Raw genomic sequence first — 22,499 nt, 5'->3', positions numbered from 1 at the left:
TTTCATAATTACTCGGTAGCTTGTCACGGCAACATTTGGCTGTAGTCCAGAAGATGATGCTCTAAGACTTAATCGAGACACGTGCTTTTAATGGCATTCTACGTCACCTTAATCTTAATTTAAACCAACGACATACAAATGTGTGATTGTTAAAATATAAAATACTACTTTTTATTTCAAGTAATACTAAAGAGATTAAATTATATAGTTATATTATTAGTAAAACAGTGAAAAAGTTAGAGTGAAGTATTTGTAACGTACACTGGAAATAGTAATGTTGCTATAATATAATATTAGTTTTGACGGAAAAATAAGCATAAATCAATAGAAAATATTTAATGTCAAGCAACAAGTTACAACGTCAACGTCCTTTTGTTATAAGACAAAACAAACCGCTATGTCCCTGCATTTTAAATCTGTAATATCTTCAAAAATATTCATTTAAATTACATGCTGTAAAGGGCCGCTTTGATCTCTATTAAATACATAATGTATTTAATTGGATAAGGATTAATGTTGTATTGCTTGAAATCGATAAAAAACGGTTATTGTGGGTTATCCCTAACAGATACAAATTTACATGTAGAATACATATGAACTTTCCTCTTGAATCACTATATCTGTTAAAAAAAACCGCATCAAAATCCGTTGCGTAGTTTTAAAGATAAGCATACATATGTAGCTGGTCATATTTATTTGTTAATAATTATGTATTAAATTATTCACCGCCTCGTTAGTTCAGTAACTAGTTTATAAAGCCATAGTAGATACAAACTCGAGTCGATGTTGTGTATACCACTATATGGTGTTCGGATTTGGTTTTCATTTTCTATTTTATGTTGTCTGAACATTACAATTAAGTATATATTATATTTAATAAAAAGAGTTACAATTAGCCGATTTTCTTTTTAGTACCAATAACTTAAAAATTAAATATTATGTACTTATGTAATTCTACAGCGAAAACAACATTAAAACGAATAACATAAACTTTGTATGCTAAAAATATACTGAAAAAAAATTGTTAATTGACATATATTCCATGGTTCACAGATCTTTAGTGTTTTGTAACTTTGAACAAAGTCGATTTGTTATTCTGTTAAGATATAATATAATAATATCAATACGTGACTCGAGACACGTTTGATGTCATTGAATACATTAAAGGTTATTTTCCATAGCACTTCTACAAGTTAATGATAATTGTTGTTTTTTAGGAGTTGGGATTAATTTATAACAGTGAATAATCGCTTTAATTATTGTGGAGATTTAGTTATTACATTTATTCAATCAGAACGACTCTCAAGAATGACTGAAATCAAAGGACTCTGAATATTGTAGGCCTGAATATCCTATTGATAAAATATCTCAGAAGGGTAGCGGTTATAATAAAAACACCAACTGCACTTTAACACTTTTTAATCATTTTCCATAAATTATCACTCACTGAATACAATAAACTTCCACAATACACAATATTACACAATACGTAGTTTTACACAATTCACAAATTGGACATAGTTTCCACTCTTACGCTTCACAACTACAATTTTTAACAACTTTATATTCGCGTTTTTACATGTACGGTTCTCACGGATCGAACCTTACGACAAGCAGCATAACGACCGACTGCCTAACAATGATTTTACCGCTCTTTTTATACACTTAACATAACAATATTTTAGTAAAAATTTGTGGGTACATATAAATTTCTTACAGTTCGGCCGTCCTGCACCGAAACACGACCTCGTGTTTCCAAAAAAGAAAGAAAAGAAAAAAAAATAACAGCAAGACATAACATACATAACTAAAATTATTAATATATAATTACTACAACTATTATACATATAGGGCAATCTGCCCGGCTACTAGGGCAATCTGCCCGGCTACTAGGGCAATCTGCCCGGCTTCTAGGGCAATCTGCCCGGCCACTAGGGCAATCTGCCCGGCTACTAGAGCAATCTGCCCGGCTACTAGGGCAATCTGCCCGCCTACTAGGGCAATCTGCCCGGCTACTAGGGCAATCTGCCCGTCTACTAGGGCAATCTGCCCGGCTACTAGGGCAATCTGCCCGGCTACTAGGGCAATCTGCCCGCCTACTAGGGCAATCTGCCCGGCTACTAGGGCAATCTGCCCGCCTACTAGGGCAATCTGCCCGGCTACTAGGGCAATCTGCCCGTCTACTAGGGCAATCTGCCCGTCTACTAGGGCAATCTGCCCACCGAATCTACTTACTGATTAAATAAACATGACTCAATATAATCTTAAATCCTTAATCAATTATAAATTACACATTCGCTTTTTTTTATAATTCATAACCATAAACAAGTTAATTATTATTTATATATAATTCAGTTCTTAACCTTAACTTACATTAATTTTCATACAATTCCTTAATTATATTTTTACATAAACATTTATACATATTTATTCGTTATTCATTATTAACTAGATTCAACATCACAATCATATTTAGAGTCACTTGAACTATTAGACTCGTTTGACTTATCATTTTCATTGCTATCGCTATCCTCTGAAAGACGATCGAACATTACCCAAGGCTGAATTTTATCAACAGCAACAACCGCTTTATAGCTACCTTTACTTTTTTTTGTTATCGGTGTATCTTCGATTTCATACCTATCGTTGTCAAATATTTTTGTTATTTTATATGGGCCCTGAAATTTAGGTAGGAGCTTTTTACTTTGACCCGTCGAAGGTTGATTACGTGAAATACGAACGAGATCGCCAATTTGATATGTACGTGGTGGCTTTCTGTGTTTATCAAATTGTTCTTTTTGATATTTTTGGTTTTTAGATATATGATTTATTACTTCGTTGCGGATAGAATCTCTGCTTTCTACTACGCGCTCTAGATCATCATTGATTGTACCGTTAATACGACTATCTGACATGCTAACCATTTTAAAACCAAACAGAACTTCAGCCGGTGTACGTCCAATTCCTTTGTTGAATGTATTATTTAAAGACCACTGAATTTTAGCTACATGATCATCCCAACGATTTTCAGGACAATTGTTATTTTCAACTGCTAATGATTCTGTTATAGTGCGGTTGTATCTCTCAACCTGCCCGTTAGCTCGGGGGGTCGACACAGCATTCATAATATGTTTAATATTTAACTCATTCATGAATTTTTTAAATGCAAGACTCGTAAAACTACTGCCCCTATCTGATATTAGTCTGTTTGGAACACTAAAAGTATAAAAGATATCTTTTAATACTGATGTTACATATTTTGTATCAGTGCCGCGAACTGGTTTTATCAATATAAATTTTGAAAATGCATCAATTACAACAAGTAAATAGGTATTTCGGTTTCGGCTTCTTACGAAAGGACCTAAATGATCCAAATGGATTGTATGAAATGGGCTTGGAATTTTTGGTATCGGGTTTAAAAACCCCTCTGGTTTACCCGCAGGAGCTTTATGGTAGGCACAGTCTAGACACGAACGCACATATTTTTGAACAAATGGCCTCATTTTTGGAAACCAATAGTCGCTAGAGATCTTTGCCAGGGCCTTATCTATTCCCACATGACCTATATCATCATGACACTGCTTAACGATTCGCCATCTAGATGCTTTGGGAACTACCCATTTTAACCCTGAATCGGTTTTCCTATATAAATGTTCATTAATATAACGGTAATTATTTTTTATGTCAGTTACTTCGTCAGTTTGTTTGTCTGTGAGGATATCAATAATACGTTTTAATTTTGGATCAGTGTTTTGAACAGTAGCTAACCAGTCATTGCAATTAATAGTAAAGACAGAATCTCCTAACGTTATATTATTATCTTTATTATTATTAACGGGATTACGACTCAAAGCATCTGCATGACTCATTTTGTTACCGGCCCTATACTCAATGTGACAATTAAATTCTTGAAGTTGGCTCCACCATCTCGCGACACGGGGAATAAGGTCACGTTTCTCAAAAGTAGCTCGCAATGAATTACAGTCCGTTACAATTTTAAATTCTAGACCAAGTAAATAAACCCTAAAACGTTGTAAAGCGCAAATAACCGCGAGCGTTTCTAGATCATAGGACGTAAACCGTTGTTCATCATGGGAAGTTTGACGACTAAAGTAAGCTACGGCACGGAACGGTCCCGAACCAGATCGTTGGAGTAAGATAGCACCAATACCTATTTTACACGCATCCGTATGTAATTCTGTTTCCGCATGCTGATCATATAAAGCCATAGTCGGTCTTGCACTTAGTTTAGATTTCAGTTGAACAAAAGCGTTTTCTTGATCATCGGTCCATATAAATTTACTATCCTTTTTAAGCAATTGAGTTAATGGTCTGGCTATAATGGAAAAATTTTTAATGAATCTTCTAAAAAAGTTAGCTAATCCTAAAAACTGACGAATATTTTGTTGTGAGGTGGGGCGAGGAAAATTTTTTACTGCATCGGTTTTCTGTGAACCGGGCTTTATACCGCTTTCGGAAAGTTCAAAACCTAGAAAGTCTACAGTGGTCATGAAAAAGTTACATTTCGATAATTTAAGTGTTAGGCCTGATGATTTTAATAGTTCTAAAATAGTTTTTAATTTATGTAATCCTTCCTCAACCGTTTTTGAAGGAATAATAATATCATCCATGTATGCCATGGCTACATCCGAGTTCGTTTTGCTTAAGACTTTGTTTATAATCCTTTGGAAGACAGCTGGAGCATTTGCCAGGCCAAAGGGCATCCGGTTAAACTCGTATTGCCCTTCTGGAGTAACAAATGCAGTTATATGTTTGCTTTCTTCACAAATTGGCACCTGATAATAACCAGAGGCAAGGTCTAAAGTAGTAAAGTATTTGTAGCCTGACAAATTGTCCAGCTGGTCTTCGATTCGAGGTAGGGGATAGTGTTCTTTAACGGTTTTCCGGTTAAGCGCCCTAAAATCAACACACAATCTCCGATCGCCAGTTTTCTTTTTAACGATAATTATTGGACTAGCAAATTGAGAATTTGATTCACGTATTATACCAGCTGTCATCATCTCGTCAATCATATTCCTAACTACTTTTTTTTCATCAAACGACAAACGATAAGGTCTATACACAATTGGTCGATCATCGGTTAATTTAATATTGAGCTCTCCATCTTTAGTACAACCTAATTCTCTTAAATTAAAAGCGAAACAGTTTCTATAATTATTTAACAATGTTATTAACATATCACGATATTGTTTTTCTATACTATTGTCTATTATTATATCTTTATCTTCTATATTATTTTTAGTATTATCAAATTCACATAAATTTTCTTCTTCGATACGCAACACGTTTTCACTTAATACTGGTTTTTGTTTTATTTTAAATGCTCTTGCTATTGTATCTCCTTGTAATAACGTAACATTTGAATTTGGTTTAGATTTAATAAGTATTTTACTATTATCACTATCAATCGTATATAACCCCTTTAACACAAAATATTCTTTACGCGGTTCTAATCTTAGACTTCCTTCTATATACAATTCACCTTTATAATTTGGCTCACAATAAACATCAACTATTGTCAATCCATTAATAACAACATTAGATTTTAATTTAATATCGAATTTTTCAATGTCCGTTTCATTTATATTAGTAATGATTTTTAAAGTATCACTAGTTTTAATTATGACAATATGACTTTGTTCAGTATACGAATGACCAATTAACATTGGATATTTTGGCAAAAATATATCAGGTACAATAAGAATCTCTGTTATACCAGAAACACCGTCAACAATGACTTGCGCATCACTACTACCTATTGGTGTGACGGTCGAATTACCGAACCCTACTAAAGTGTTAGTATTACTTTTATTCCACGTACTCAATATTTTTCGGGCTTCGGTCTCGCGTAATAATGTTTTTCTACTACCTAAATCAACAAACGACTCTACCATAACACCATTAACGAAAGCTTTCTTGTAGTATTTTTCATCATCATTCGAACTATTTATATTCATAACAGTTTTATCGCTATTATTTCCTGTATTAACAGAATTAGAGTTTTGATTATTTCCACTAGATATGTTTTCTTTCGTGCATTCACTAGCTAAATGACCAATGAGACGACATTTAATGCAACGTTTAATAGGTTGAAGACATTTGGAGCTATAATGGCCAGTTTGACCACAGTTGTAACAATGTACGTTAGATCGTCTTTCAGGGAATGTTCGCTTAATATTATTAAAATTTTGGGTACTTTGATTAGAATTATTAACAATTGTTTTATCTACTCTTTTTGTAACCTTAACACTTTTCAAAAACGTTAATAACTTATTGGGATCTTCATATTGTGCAGCTTCTGCACCCATTCTAATTGTTCGATCATCGATACCAAAAATAATACAGTCAACAGCTTTTCTACCACTAATACCATATCGATTTAAAAGAACACTTTTTTCGTAAAAATATTCCTCTAATGAATCGCCGAATCTTGCCCTCCTTAAAAGCATATCATTTAAAAGTTGACCATAGTTTTCATGGCAAGGAAATGCATCTAACAACTTATTTTGCCAATCGGACCAAGAATAAAGAAGTGAGGGTAGACTTTCGTACCACATCTTTGCTAAACCACTAAGTCTAGATAAAGCGAAATGAATAGTTTGTCTTTCGGACCAACCAAAAATGGAAGCACACTCATTTATTTTATTTAACCACATAGACATCGTTTGGTTTTTTAATGATGGATCAAATTCTGGTATTGTATTTACCGTATTTTGGAACTTATCTGTATTATTAGTTCCGGTTATAGCCGATGATAAGGTATTAATAAATTTATCTAAATCTGATTGCGTACTGTTATTACTATCGCGTGAAATAACATTGGTAGAATCTGTACCTTGAACATCATTTCGATGCGGCGTGTGGCTGCTGCCCTGCTTGCGCCCACGACTGGTTCCTTGGCTGCGACTGCGACTGTGGCGGTGACTGCGGTCACGTCTATGACCAGGACTGCGACCACGGCTGCGGTCTCGGCTGCGGCCACGGCTGCGGTCTCGGCTGCGGCCACGACTGCGGCCACGACTGCGGCCACGACTGCGGCCACGACTCCGGTCACGACTCCGGCCACGACTCCGGCCAGCATTACGAGATTCGTCTTTAGTATGTCTCTGTCCAGAACGATGGTGTCGTTCTATAACTGGATCACTCGAACTCGATGACGTGCTAGTACACTCAACTTCTCGCCTTCTCTTGCGGCGTTTATGTAGTGAACGCTTGGATTGCCGACTTTCCATCTCTAGGCGTAGGTGAAGCAACGGTCAGTACTTTTCCGCGTTTTATCCCACTTCTGAGATTTGATAAAATATCTCAGAAGGGTAGCGGTTATAATAAAAACACCAACTAACTGCACTTTAACACTTTTTAATCATTTTCCATAAATTATCACTCACTGAATACAATAAACTTCCACAATACACAATATTACACAATACGTAGTTTTACACAATTCACAAATTGGACATAGTTTCCACTCTTACGCTTCACAACTACAATTTTTAACAACTTTATATTCGCGTTTTTACATGTACGGTTCTCACGGATCGAACCTTACGACAAGCAGCATAACGACCGACTGCCTAACAATGATTTTACCGCTCTTTTTATACACTTAACATAACAATATTTTAGTAAAAATTTGTGGGTACATATAAATTTCTTACACTATACGCACACCTACTCTTACCTACTCTTTAAAACTGGAACAAAACAATACAAAATATTGCTTTTTCTTCGTGCACGCGAACCCAATCTGGAAATTTCCTAGCTTTACCAATCAAATCGATGCCCTCCTTAAAATTCATTAGAATCTCACTTTATCTCTTTATGAGTATTTTTGAACTCAAGCTACGCTTCCAGTAGACCTACAGTCCAAATAACAAATGTTACAGAGGCGATAGAGAACTAGAAGGAATGACAGTGGGTCATGGCGATATATTTTAGGAAGTCACTAAACAAAACTTTGAGAATCATCATTGGTCCAAGTTAGACTACATAATTTGACACAAAATTGCTAAAAACGATGTAAGGCTTCTAGCGTTATCGTCTAAAGAGTCAGGTCACTGGTTGCATACGTTACCCTCTGAAAATATCGGGACACTTTTAGACAGTGAATGTTTCCGAAGACTGGGAACACTGCTGTGCTTTGAGCACAGATGCCCGTATGGAAAGAAGGTGGACTCTTTTGGATTATGGTTGGACGTGTTTTGAAGGCATATTATTCGATACAAGATTATATTGATGATAAAAACGCGTGGAGAATGCTTATTGACTTCCAGGCAGTAGACATAACATACATATATAATTGTATTTAACTAACATGACTGTACTTTAGACGTTGAAAAAGAGTAACTACTGAGTTTCTTGCCGGTTCTTCTCGGTAGAATCTACATTCCGAACCGGTGGTAACTTTACTTTAAATAGTTTGTTAAATGACCATTCAAAAGTGCTTGTAGAAGCCTACTTGAATAAAGTATATTTTGATTTGATTTCTCTTCTCCAAAAAGTTCAGATTTTCCGCCACAGTTTCTTAATGATAAATAAAAATGTTTTTTTGCCATCAATGACTGCTCTTATTGAGTCCCGTGGAATTAGTCGTGATGATGACAGGAGACCTGATGAACGCACATTGGTTCCTTAGGAACGAGGACGCTACCTGCGATGACCCGCGAGCTGCATCTCATATTAGAGAAACAATGTTAAGAGGTGGAACCGCCTCATAAAAAGCTGAAGTCAAAAGATTCAAATATTCTTCTTTTATACCAAATTATGTTTTAGTCCCATTTGCCGTTGAAACACTTGAACCTTGGAGTAGTAGTGCAAAAACCTTCATTAAAAGTATAACCTCGCGTTATTATCTCCACTGGTGATAGGAGGTCTATTTTTGCAAAGAGGATCGGAATTGCAATTCTACGGGGAAATGTTTAACGCGGTTATAATTTAAAAGGTTTTTTAATATTTTCTTATTTGTATAAGCAATTAATGTTCATAACTCTTATTTTAATAAAGTAATAGCTCAAATCTTTAAAAAAAGTTTTATTAAAGTTATCATTAAATCGCACTTCACCATTACCTTATTAATTTTACACACAGTTTAAAATATCAATCAGTAAAATATTTTTTTAATAAATTGGTTTCCATTTGAATCGAATTATACATTTCTGTGAACATTATGTTTTTTTTTTGTAATAAGATATTACTTTTAGGTGTTGCCTAAATCAGAACAATTACTTTGATATTTTTTAAATTTATTGATGTTAGGGCTTTGTGCAAACGTCTGGTAGGTACCACCTACTCATCATTTATTCTACCGCTAAACAGCAATATATTTGTGTTCCGGTGTCTAACATTGGTGACGTTTGGCGTATGGCGCTAATGTCTATGGGCGATGGCGATCATTTAAAATCGAATGGCCCTTTTGTACCAATAATGATGAAAAGAATATTACTATCAATAATAATCAACAAAGAATTAGGCATATAAGAGAGTCATACATTTTTTTTTTTAAAACTACTGTTAAGCATGTTAACGAAAACAATATATTTCATAATTAAAATCACTATTTTGTCAAATTCTTTATTGAGTTAATGGTTTTTATGTAAAATGAAAATCTTCCAACAGTCAACTAATTATATTTCAAAGTTTATTTGTACAAAGATGCGGGCTGAGCTTGGTAGGAATATAGATAGGACTGAGAGTGACGTCAGGAAACAAGTATGAGAACCAGATCCGATGTATGTACATAAATGCAGGCTCGATACAACCGGTCACAGTTCGGAACTTGTTCCCGTTTAATTCGGCCGCTAAATTCTGTTTATTCAGTGTTGTTTTATAATTTTTATTAGAAAAATTTATGTGTCAATGACAAAATTGAAGAGAAAATTCGCGATAACCGACAAATTTTTGCCAAGGTTAGTAAGTTAAATGTAAATTGTAAAGGTAAAATTATATTATATTTTACCATCGTAACATTCTTGGAAATTTCATTTTAAAATGTAGTTCAAACGTTTTAATATGAGCTTTCTAAAACAAGATGCTACTCAGAATAATTTATTTCTATAGTTCTGTACCCTACTAACTTGTACCATAGACAAAATATTTTACGAAAAGATTGATTGTCAAAAGATTATATTGTGAACATGGAAATAAAAGCCAGGCTAATTATTACCTGACATAGTTTGTCACTCGTCGATAAACATTTTTATCTCGAGGAATGAAATATAGTATTAGATAATAATTGACAAGATCTTCAGAGGATGTTTTAAAATCGTTTACATTGAATGTGTTCATATGATCGAAGTTGCGGATAAAGCAGGTCGTATATATCAGTCTTAAACTGAAAGTAAACCTTTTAATGAACCAGTGCCGTCTAATTAACCAGTACCAGATTATACAGGTTCAGTTTCAAATTTTGCAGTCGTTAGACGGCAAATAATACAAAATAAGTATTGAGTCACAGGTGTTTCATATTTTCCTTAATAATTTTGATGAAAATTATTAATAGCATAAAACGTTAATTTTGTAATTCGGACTTTCTAAAGCCTTAAGTATGTGTATAATGTTTGTAGTTCTTTTGTATTTTATTGCTTTTATTTTAAGTGTAAAGTAGTGATAAACGTCTGGGAGGCCAACTTCGACTTGTATTTTGTAATGTTCGACATGTCGATCTAACGTCTTATCTTTTGAATTAATTTGTTAAAGTACATTTAATAAAAAAAAAGCAACAAAACAAAAAAAACAGGTCGCCAGTTTAACTAACAAATTTTTATTTTAACGCAATCGAATCGAAATATAATCGTTGCCATTTAGCCGTTTTCATATACTACAACACAACAAAGATCTATTTGAGGTTCATTCGAATTTTAAACGAAATATAACAAGAGTCGATATCGATATAAATATGTAACTGATATAAGAATCGGAATCGAATTAGGAACGAATCATAGCCGATATAAGATAGTAGAATTTCCCCCAGTGTTGATTATGGTATGCTTTCTTATATATGCTACATTCTTGTATAGTAGGTTTTCTCTCATCTATAAGTTTACGAAAATGAGTAACAAACTCAAAAGTGTAAATATAATTTAAAATGTATCAACGTAATGCTAAGCCAGATAAGAACCTTCAAAATATATTTTTGGAATAACAAGTAATCAACCTTGTTTTAAAAAATAAAGATGATTTTATTGTCTGCCTGTCACGGCCGTTATCTACTTAGCTTGTTTTTGCGTATAGATGGATTAATTTACGTTGAAAATTTTATTATATCCCTGTTTGACCGACACTAGTCATGCCAAGGGTTGACAACGGACTTGAAAGTTAAGTTGTGCGGCAACAAAAATTAGAAGACCAGTTTATTTGTCTAAAAAAGACGAATAAAATCATTTCCAAAAATAAAGTGTTATGTTATATATGTTACACTATATGAACTCCTAGACTATTGCATATCGAAAAAAACTTCGAATGAACAACTTCAACTTATAAATAAAAAATGTCTTGTAATGTACTTTTAAGTTACCGTTAAGTTTGAGTTTTTAAAATCCCAAACTTAACTTTAGTTTCAGATCATGTTTCTTTGTTTTTCAGCTTCATAATTCGTCGTTAGACATAGAAAATAAATTAGTTTTAGTTCTTATTTTATTAATTCCATATTCCGAATGTTATAAGTTTAAATATTTTAGTTATTAATAAACGGTAAAAGAATTTGTAAATGTTCGAATTGATATTCATAAATTAAAGATTATAAATATCACGATAATATGACAAGAATTTTAACTTTCCGTTTTGAATCGTAAGTCCGACGAAAAAGCGGAAATGTCATTACTTTAAAAAAAAGTAATAGTAACAGTAGATATATGTCACATGGGCTGCTGAAAGACTCTTCTCTAGTAGGGGACGGTTTGGATATCATTCTACCACGTTGCTCCGCTGATGTCTAGCATAATTTCACCGACAGATATAGGTTTTCTCACGATGACTAATGAAGTACATAAAAAATCAGAAATTATTGTATGAGTTCGAGTCCGTAAACTTCAACTGAGAGGTGAGTTATATATTTGAAATGAAGCACCTCTCGAAAGAAGGACTTTTCCTTGAAATTACTGTGGTGTTAGGCTATACCTATAATAAATTTATTCTATTCTATAACTAAATTTCTTCACAAAGGATTTTAATAAAATTGTAAATAATGTATTAATTATAATTCTACTCACTCATTTGACTAATTTACTAACACTCAACAGAGGCTAGAAAAAAATATCTTATAAGTTTTCCTTTGTAGTACAATTTTTTTCAATATTTCGAAATTCTTAAATGTGTGGTACATAAATAATGAAATAAATTAAAACATTAATGTACCTTAATCTTAGAGTTGTGATGATGACAGGACTGAGTTTTTAAAGCTGAACTCCTGATTTGTTTTTTTTTTTAAATATAAATCCGATGTGTAATCTTTATTGCTATTTCCGTTAATTATTTAATTTTAACATTAACATGGCGTAAAAATTTAACATTTCACACTGATATAACACATGTCAAATTGAAAACCTTGTTAATTAAGTTTCAAAATTTGATCCAAGTTTCAACTTAATTTACATTCGAAGCAATTTAGTTTTTTGCTAACTCGTCACTTCAAAATCTGATGTTACCAGATTTTACCTACTTCCAATTATTGTATAGACTTAAAACTAATAATACAATAATTTGATATTTATTTTCATACTTAGGTGGTTGATCTAAAGATAGGTAGCGTAATTTTATAATGGCCATTAATAAAACCCTCGAGTTTTTTGTTTACTAGTTGTTATTTAAGTGGTTTAGACAAAGTACGTTTTTACTTTGAAAATAATATTATAAATTTAATTTTAAAGAAGTAACTAACATTTCTGCTTTCCAATTAAGCTTCGGCCAAGAGATCTGTATTTCAGATATTTGGAGCCACAAAATTTTCCATTGATGGAGTTTAATTTTCTCACTAACGATTTGAATATTTTTAAATTGCCTATTAATTGTTCATAAATATGTCATAATGACTTAACGAATATTAAAAAGCAATACAACTTATTTTCTGCGACCAAGTTTAAGAAATGGGTTGTTACGACTAATAAATAATATATTGAAATGAATTAATGAAAAAACAATAAAACATAAGTGAAAATAAATAATTGCATAACATTTTTATTAGGTATAGTAATTGAAGATTTAAAATTCATTTGCAATATTTTTACAAAATTTCATAGTAAAACATTTTATTTTGTTATTTATTAGTAATATCTAATATATGAATAATAAACTATTGTCTTAATTTATGTATTTTAAAACCGGTTAGTGTTTACAAGGAACGTTTAAATCTATGCGATGTTTTCTAGGTGACCACGCGGACGCCGCGTGCTATTCACCTTGCTCTCGCGTGACATAACTGACATCTAAATAGTCATTGAACTTTTATAAAAAAACTGATCAAAATTTTGTTAATAGGAATAAATTTTTTTTATGCAGAGAGATAGATTTCATAGATATGTCAATTAAATCTGCCTCTGCCTATGAACCTCAAAGTTTGATTTATGTAAAATTTACAAATAATATTGAATGTTTTTTATTTTTTCTTAACTACCTCTTTAAGTTTTAGTAATAAATTTTTATAATATATTAATTTATAACAACATTTTGGGGGTTATTCGTCGTTTTAAGTAGTTTATCAGCTTTGTTTGGTAAAGCGTGAAAATGTCAAACGCATAAATATATTTTACAAGCTACAGATGAAAATTAAAAAAGTTCTCGTTACTGGTTTGAACTGGTTTGTTGCTATCTTGCGACATGCACGTATCACGTGTATTCAAATGTAGTATTTTGATACTTAATAGTATTTATGAATTTACATGAAAACTAGTTCTCTCGATAAGTCATAGAAATTGTATATTATATTAATAAATATCGGGATATCCGTTAAAATTAATGGATGACGATATTTATTAATGAGTAATCGTGAGTAACACGATGAACCTACTTTTTTGGGATATATATTAATTATATATTATATTAATAATTGGACAATGTAATGCAGAGATATGTAATCACTGTACCTAAATACTATATTTATTAATTAATTACTATATGTTATTTATTGGCAAAAAGGGCTTTATAAAAGATGAAGCCCTTTTAGAATTATGAGTTAATTACATGCGCAAGGAACGTAACCTGATCAAAAGATCACCAAGCGGTGATGGTGTAATATTTGTGAGCAAAGGTGAACACTTTGCACTTTTATTTTCAAAAATATTAAAATACCAATAACTGACAATAAATATTCAAAACAACGATTTAAATTTATTATTGATTATATTGCAATAATAGTATCTCATTTAAATGTTTAAGTTAAAGTAATACTGTAAATGCGTTTAAAAATAAGTTATACAGATTTAGAGTTCTGACCTACATGTAAGTGTTATGAATGTCGCAGTTGACATGACTTGTACAACTCAAAAGATGCTCGAGGTCTTCACGAAAGATATATTTTTGTATTTCTCGCGGCATAATCAAGTTAGAAAGTAATGTACTTAAAGTATATATTAATTCTGCGAATTTTTTCGTTTAATTTATTACATAACAATTTCCATCGTTAATCATGGAGATGCTATATAAGTTTTTAAGCAGTAAAATAAATAAAACTGTATAAAATTATAGTTAGCACACTGTATGCACAAGTTTTGCTTTATCGTTCGGGGTTAGACTGTTTTAAAATTCAGTAACGATAGTCGTGATTACATATTACATTAACCTGTAACACTTGAATCATAAAAAGCTTGTAGAACGTATTTTTGGGCGCCATTTTTTAAATATGGCTGCGCGAACCACATTTGTACGGCATGTCAAAGTGAATATTCTAAAGGGTGACGCCCAAATTTATATGAAAAGTAAATTTGGTAATCTTTGGCAAAACTAGCAAAAGACTTCGTTTTAAGGATATTTTATATTTTATACGGAGTCCAATTGACTAAAATATTTAATTAAAAAATCTATAGGTATTAACTTTGAAAGTCTCTATTGTATTAATTTTAAATTTGCGTAATTTTGATACATTTGTTGTATAAAATGGAATAGGAAATGAAATAACTAACAAAGCAGGAAGAATACTTATAATAAACAAATGTCTCAGAAACGTAATTTCTAATATTTTTATTAACGCAATTTAAATGCAAACCATGGTAACCCTTATAAACAATATTGAAATGAGGGTGATGGCATCATAGCATACTATTGCATCAGGCTGTTTATCCAGTTTAACAACTTACTGGACCTTATTGTTGTCGCATTTATATTAATATTATGCGTATAATAAGTTTATGCACATATTAGCCTTTTATATTACATAATGAACTTAGTGTAATATAAATTATTTTAAGAAAACAACAACCCAGGACGACTTGTAGTGTTACCAGTTATAAACATTTTAATATGTTAATATCGTGTTTATAATTAAAGTTAATTTCTTTGTCTTGTCAAGTATTTATAATTTAATATTTATATTTCATCAGTGCGATTAAAATATATATATTCTTTATTGCACTTAAAAAGACATTACAGAAAATAACAAAATAGAGAAAACATAAGCAAAGGCGGACTTATCTCTAAAAGAGATCTCTTCCAGTCAACCTATGGAGGTGAGTGATAAGAGTCAATCAGCGGGCAATGTAGTGCATCATTGCTTATAAAAAAAATATTTATATAAATACACATTCATACACATATATATATATATATAAATATATACACCAATACACACATATATATATATATATATATATATATATATATATATATATATATATAATATACATAGATACACACATATTAATATCAAAGTTTATGATGAAGGGTAAACTTGTGTCAGGAAATGCTGTCTTAATCGTTTTTTAAATATATCAATAGTAGTACTGTCCTGTATGTATTTAGGAAGTTTGTTCCATAGTAGCGGAGCTCGTACTGTGAACGACTGAAGTCGAAATTTGCTGTTACTCCGAGGCACATCGAGCATCGTAGTGATGCAAGAACGCCTGGAGCGGGTTGAAGGAGGAAGCAGGTTGAGGCGGGAGCTGAGGTATTCAGGAATATTAGGGTTTGTGAGAATATTGAAAAGGACCGAAAGGATGTGCATATCACGGCGAAATCGGATAGGCAGCCATTTAAGTTGAGCGCGGAAAAGAGACACATGGTCGTACTTACGTAGCCCGAAAATAAAGCGAATAGCAAGATTTTGTAAGCGCTCTAACTTATTAAGCTGTTCCTCTGTCACATCCAGAAAGCAAACATCAGCGTAGTCGAGAATAGGGAGAAGAAGAGATTGAGCGAGCATAATTTTGGTGTTGAAAGGGAGAAAATATTGGAGACGTTTGAGAGAGTGAAACGTGAAATGCATACGTTTACTAATATCGTTGAGATGAGACGTCCAAGACATGTTGCAGTCAATGATCAGGCCCAAGTTTTTTACGTTTTCATGATAGGCTATTGGAACCCCAGCATACTTGATACAGGGCACAAATGGCCAGTCAATTTTACTTCTTAGCCTACTGCTACCAATGATCATTGCTTGTGATTTGGCAGGGTTAACCAGTAAGCCATAAGATTTGGCCCATAACTGAACAGCCAAAAGGTCTTAGTTTAGGCAGTCAACAGTCTCAGACAACTCACTCAACTGACAATGACGATACAGCTGTAAGTCATCTGCATACAGATGAAAGGGAGAAGAGATGACACGTGAAATGTTATTAATGAAAACAGAAAAGAGAAGTGGAGAGAGAATATTGTATAACGAATATTATTTACGTTACAAATTTACAAATTGTACTATTTCTGTTTCTTTTACATGCTTTTTATATTAAATATTAAGTATATATAAATTAAACTATAGCTTTTTGTAAATAATTTTAATCAAGGAAATAATAGTTATGTTTATATTAAGCAATATTTATTTACTCGGTATAAAGTAATTTTAATACTCTCATTTATATTGGTATGGAAATTATTAATTTTTATTGGGATAAATATTTCCGTTACAATTCAAACGCCACCTACGTGTACGTTGATGGTTTTATACCAAAACTCTCACAGAACTGTACAAAGTTTCAACTCTTTATATAACTTAATGGTGTGTTTATACGGCTTTTTGCATGTTTGGTTGGTATGAGCCACTCATCACATATTCTACCGCCCAACAACTACTTAATATTTGGATGGTGAGTGAGCCAGTGTAACAAGGCACAAGGGACATCTTAGTTCCCAAGGTTGGTGGTTTAATGAAATCGTAATAGATTGTTAATATTTTATTTATTATTACAATAATAATGGGGGTTGGATATTGTGACGACTACTTACCATCATGTGACTCATTTGCTACTTATCTTACAAAAAAAGATTCAAAACTTAATTTATATTAATGACATTAAATATGTTTTTTTCAGGCTCGCTAAAAATCTGTGCACCCGAAAAGGCAGTCGTCGTGCTAATACCGGGAACCGTTTGGAGCACGCCGTACTAACTCACATTCAGCACGTACCGTAGAGTGTCCGTCGTAACTTCTTCACTCATCATCCATCATCATCTCCCACTAAAACACGGTCGACAAGATGGCCCGCGGCGATGAATGCAAAACTGCCACTAAGGCGACATATGCTTGCAAGCAATTCGATGTATCTGCTCCAATCAAGTAAGCTATTATTTCTACGATAAGTCTAATTTTAATAGGGACAAAGTATAGTATTGCGTGTAGTATAAATTAGCTCAATTATTTGGAAAAATGTAGATCTATATTATTGTATAACGTGTATCAATTGCAAGGATATATTAAATAAATTTAGTTATATTTATCGGACCCAACATGACTGTTTAAATTTTTCTAAAAGAGTGACTACTGAGTTTCTTGTCGGTCTTTCTCAATAGAATCAAGATTCCGAACTGGTGGTAGCTTTACGTTTAATACAATTCAGCAACATGACGATTCAAAAGTGCTTGTAAAAGTAGTTAAGTGAAGTATGTTTTTATTTTGATAACTCTGCAGCACATCAACAGTATGTACATAGGCAGGGAAACTCCTGCCAGGTTTTACATACGCATATAATTCGTTTTAGAATACTCAAAATTCAAAATTACTGCTTGTTTTGTTCGTTTATAAATATGTAAGTGTAAAATAAATGTCCGATTAAATTTAAACAAACTATGTTTGTTATTATCAAGTCTAACACCTGTCATGTCAGATTTTGTTCTACCTATATGTATAGGTATTGGGTTTTTGGGCACATACCAAATACCTATACAAGAACAAAGACAGATAGAACATGCAAATATATTATTATTAGATTCACAATATGCTAATGTGTACTTGGATAATTGGGTTAAACAATAACCTTATGTATGTAAAATAAGACTATATAAAAATACAGTTCATTATTTTTATTGAGGAATTGACTCATTTGATTTTACTTTAATTATTTATCGTTTTATCGTTCGTTCTCTGAAGGTTTTTTATATTACGTTCTAATTGAACGTCTATGAAAGTCATATATAGCTGCTCTTATCCCATTTAATTTCGAGCATGGTATTTTTTAAATGTGTGTTTATTGCATTGTTATTTCTGCTCAACAAGAACAATTCCTTCAGATTATTCAACTCATGGAGAGTTGAGATGAGATTAATGAAAACCACACGATCTTAATAAATGTATATCGAAAATAAATCATTTATAATAAATAAAATATTATTTTTCAGAAAACCCACAGCTAGCCAGTCAACTATTCAAGAAAAGAAAAAGCCGGAGCAGAAAAATTACGGCGCCTGGGGTTCTACATTCAAAGACAAGAAAACATTTGTCGACATGCATATTTGCTGAATCAACGTCGGCTCCACAATCATCGCTTATCTACAAAACGTCACCAACTACCAAAAAGATTTGATATAAAATAAAAAATAATGTTAGTGGCGTTTTAGCTTATTCTCTTCACTTCAACGGTTTAGGGTGTCTCGCGTACTAACAAAGCCTTGTATCATGTTAACAATTAAAGCATCATCATTTGCATCAGATTTTTTGTTATAACCTAAAGATTTACGACTGAAACAATTATATTTAGCTGATAAAATAAAGATTTTATTTTTTAAATATTTATTGTCTGTAAAAATACAGATACTGTATTATTATTTTCTTGTATTAAAGTTAAAACAGATGAAAAAAAAAACGTTATCTATAGAAACAATACTTCATGTATAAAAGTTTGTTTCCAACATATTTGTTTGGACAAGTATCTAGGAAGCACGAACTCTATTATAGAAGAAGTTTAATAAATTCACGATAGCCTTCTAACATTCATAATGTCTTCCTATCTGTTAGGAAACACGAATATCGTGTTTATATACAATTAATAATTTAAAATGACTGCCTAAAAAGTAAAAAATAAAGACTACGTAAATATTTTATGCAATGCGGCAGTTCTGTATTAGCTGTATTCACTGGGTCAGACATTACAAAGAAATGACTCGCTGCTAGGGCTTTATGCAAGCCCGCCTGGAAGGTACCACCCGTCCGTCATATTATATTCTATCGCCAAGCAGTAATACTTAGTATTGTAATGTTCCGATTTTAAGGATAAGAGATTCAGAGTACATACAAATACAAGATACATATACAGTTTCCAATGTTTATGGTGCATTGGTTATGTAATTAATGGTTAACATTTCATATGACACCAATGTATATGGGCAGTGGTGACCACTTACCGTCATTTGGCCCATGGTCCAGTGCGATAACTGAATTCATAAAATTAATTCGACAAGTAGAAATAAGCAAAGTCATAAACTACTTCGTGAATATAATCCCAATTCGGTATTCTCGTCTAGATATTGAAATTGGCTTAAATTCAGATGTGGATGCAGTAAATAGTATCAATAGAAAGCTCACGATGATTTCACAACTACCAGCATTTTAGCGTCTGTCTCTGTTGAAGTCTATTTTAGATTCGACTATAGTTAATCAACTGATGTTTCAATGTTACCATAATCCTAAATGAAAATAAAATCATAAATGCTGAATAAATTTTTTATAAATATATATAATTATAGCTATTTAAATTGAGATTAAATAAATTAAAAAAAAAAAAAAAAACGAATGTTCGTTCAAGTCCCCAGTCATTATTTCTTACATACATTTTTCTTTGACGTACAATAAATTGTACATATAAATTGTTTTATTATTATTGGCAAATGAACTACATTTTACCCAGATAATAAATCTTCAAAGTAAACAACGCCAATACAACGCAGCGGTTTGAAAGATTCAAGGTAAACCTTTGTTGTCATTCAAAGTGAAGCTTCAACTCGCATCAGTTATGTAAGCTACCGGTTATGCAATGATCACATTTGGTTTTCAAAATCGTCGCAGATATATCCTGCATTTCTTTGTATGCTGCAGTATATAATGCTCTGTCTTTGTGAGCGCTCGTTGACCTAAAAATGCACAATGAGACAGAAAAGATGTAGCCCATGAGAGTTGTTTCTTAATTATTAAGACCAGAGCTTGGTAGCTAGGGTAACATTTTAGAATGTTGGAAAATATTTTTTGATGAATTGAGTATTTAAAAACTTTTGACACAAAAAAAAAAAAACAATTACATAGCATAAACAAATCTTCAACATACTTGTGTAAATATTAAAGAATGATGTACTTTTTCTTTTTTAATTACGGACATTATTTTAACTTGTTTTTGCGTAATGCCCAAGAATTAGAAAATTAAGTACGACAATCATTCAAGAGATTAGTTCATACGGGTTTCCCGTTGGCAGATGGCCCGTTAACAATTGAAATAAAAAATCTCAGGGCGTCGAATAATAATTACCTAAATGAATATTGGATATCAATTTAAGTTAACACGGTCACTGGTAGCATAATTTGTAGTCAATCATATGTAGTGACCTGATTCCACAAAAACGGAATAAGTGATGTTATTCATAATTTCTGATTGAGAAATGGAAATAGAGCTCGGTATTTGTGTCTCTTTGTACACATTCATGTTTGATCATTAATCGGAGGCTTTCAGAGTAGAAGAGTATTTGATTGTCACAAAGCATAAATACAATGGTGGTTTGTTTAAATTTTTTCTGTTTCGTTTTTTGTCTTTTATCAAAATTAAAAGCAATATTTAATTAGTAGCTGTAGTAAATGGAGAAATTTGTACAAACTTTTTGGAATGCATCCTCGTGCTTAGCTTGTTCTAAATTAAATGTTTAATTATAGGAAAGGGGGAATTTCTTTTTAATAAATAAAATAAAAAAATAAAAATTTGAACACGTTATAATATGACTCTATTTATTTTTCCTATTATAATAACCGATTGCAATTACAGATGGATTTTAATTTATAGCCTTGGCACCGACTTTAATAGCACTTTACTTTAGCACTTTTGTATAAATAAAAACACTTTTTATAAATACTTTTTTTATTTACGGCTAAAAATTTATGTTAAACCATTTTTTCCTCACATGTTGCATTTCCGTTATGTTTTTAGACGTCGATTTATTTTTTTAAGTATTTTCAATATGTTTGCATCTAATAATTCGTTGAAAAATCGATATGCGTTTAAATAAAGATTTAACCGCAGCCTTAATTAGCTTACTATTACTGTATTATTTTAGGAAAATATATCCAGGAATTGTAACAATAATGTCATATTTTGAACTGAAACAAACTAACGAAAAACGGAGTTGTCATTTTATAAAAACTACCAGAAACTCTTTCGTTTTGTTGACGTTTTTCGTTAAAACATTTCAAATATTATTTGCATCCGAACAATGAGTGCCTGCCGTACCAGTAATAAATAAGTCAATATTAAATAACAGATATATTGAGTGATTTGTGGATACATATGTATGTATTTGCTTTACAATACATTTTATTTTCGTTAAATTCCTCGTAGCTTATTTAATAAATTCATTGCTTTGTATAAACCATCACTTTTACGTGCACTGATGATTACAGGAGATTAAGATCACTCTCTTCCTCTTGAGGCAACCTCTGTCGAATGCACGTGGATCAGTGCAAAGGCGGTTGAGATAAAGACGTTTTTCTTTTTGTTTGGTAGTGAGCAACGCAACATCAGAATTGAGATGGATCTCTCTTCTGCCCTGAGTTTTCTGTCGAAAATATCGCTGGGAAGGAAATTCTTTATCATAACGGTCCACTCATATAATTATCACAGGGATTATAGTGAGACAAACATGCTGTAAATGTTGTACATTCAAAAATGTTCTGAAATGGTATAAGCTTAATTTTTATAATATTACGCAATAAGTGCGTACCTATGTAATATGAAACAATCAACAACAGTTCATTGTTTTTATTCTGATTACCAAAATTAAGCATAGTCCATTCACTACCTGGCTAAGCAGCAGAGAATAACTTTTTAAGGTTAACAAAATAAATATGACCATATGAGTAAGTAAAGCTT

General features: G+C 32.0%; 1 protein-coding gene and 1 long non-coding RNA gene across 2 annotated transcripts; one reads left to right on the top strand and one right to left on the bottom strand.

Annotated features, from left to right (window-relative positions):
- Window positions 1-4,300: 4,300 nt before the first annotated feature.
- Window positions 4,301-7,253, bottom strand: LOC125067085. Its single transcript, XM_047675464.1, has 3 exons — window positions 5,671-7,253; window positions 4,602-5,169; window positions 4,301-4,470 (listed from the first exon to the last, which is right to left on the bottom strand). Exons 1-3 carry the CDS (start codon window positions 7,251-7,253, stop codon window positions 4,375-4,377), a joined length of 2,247 nt encoding a protein of 748 aa, XP_047531420.1. The 3' UTR covers window positions 4,301-4,374.
- A 2,516-nt stretch (window positions 7,254-9,769) lies between these two features.
- LOC125066685 lies at window positions 9,770-19,081 on the top strand. The gene is made up of 3 exons (XR_007119696.1): window positions 9,770-9,926; window positions 17,472-17,716; window positions 18,775-19,081. It is a non-coding gene; the product is annotated as an uncharacterized LOC125066685 (long non-coding RNA).
- Window positions 19,082-22,499: the final 3,418 nt, after the last annotated feature.

The sequence above is a fragment of the Vanessa atalanta genome, chromosome 10 (genome assembly GCF_905147765.1).
Source record: "Vanessa atalanta chromosome 10, ilVanAtal1.2, whole genome shotgun sequence".
Taxonomy (NCBI): Eukaryota; Metazoa; Arthropoda; class Insecta; order Lepidoptera; family Nymphalidae; genus Vanessa; species Vanessa atalanta.
This window is presented reverse-complemented; position numbering and strand designations above follow the sequence as displayed.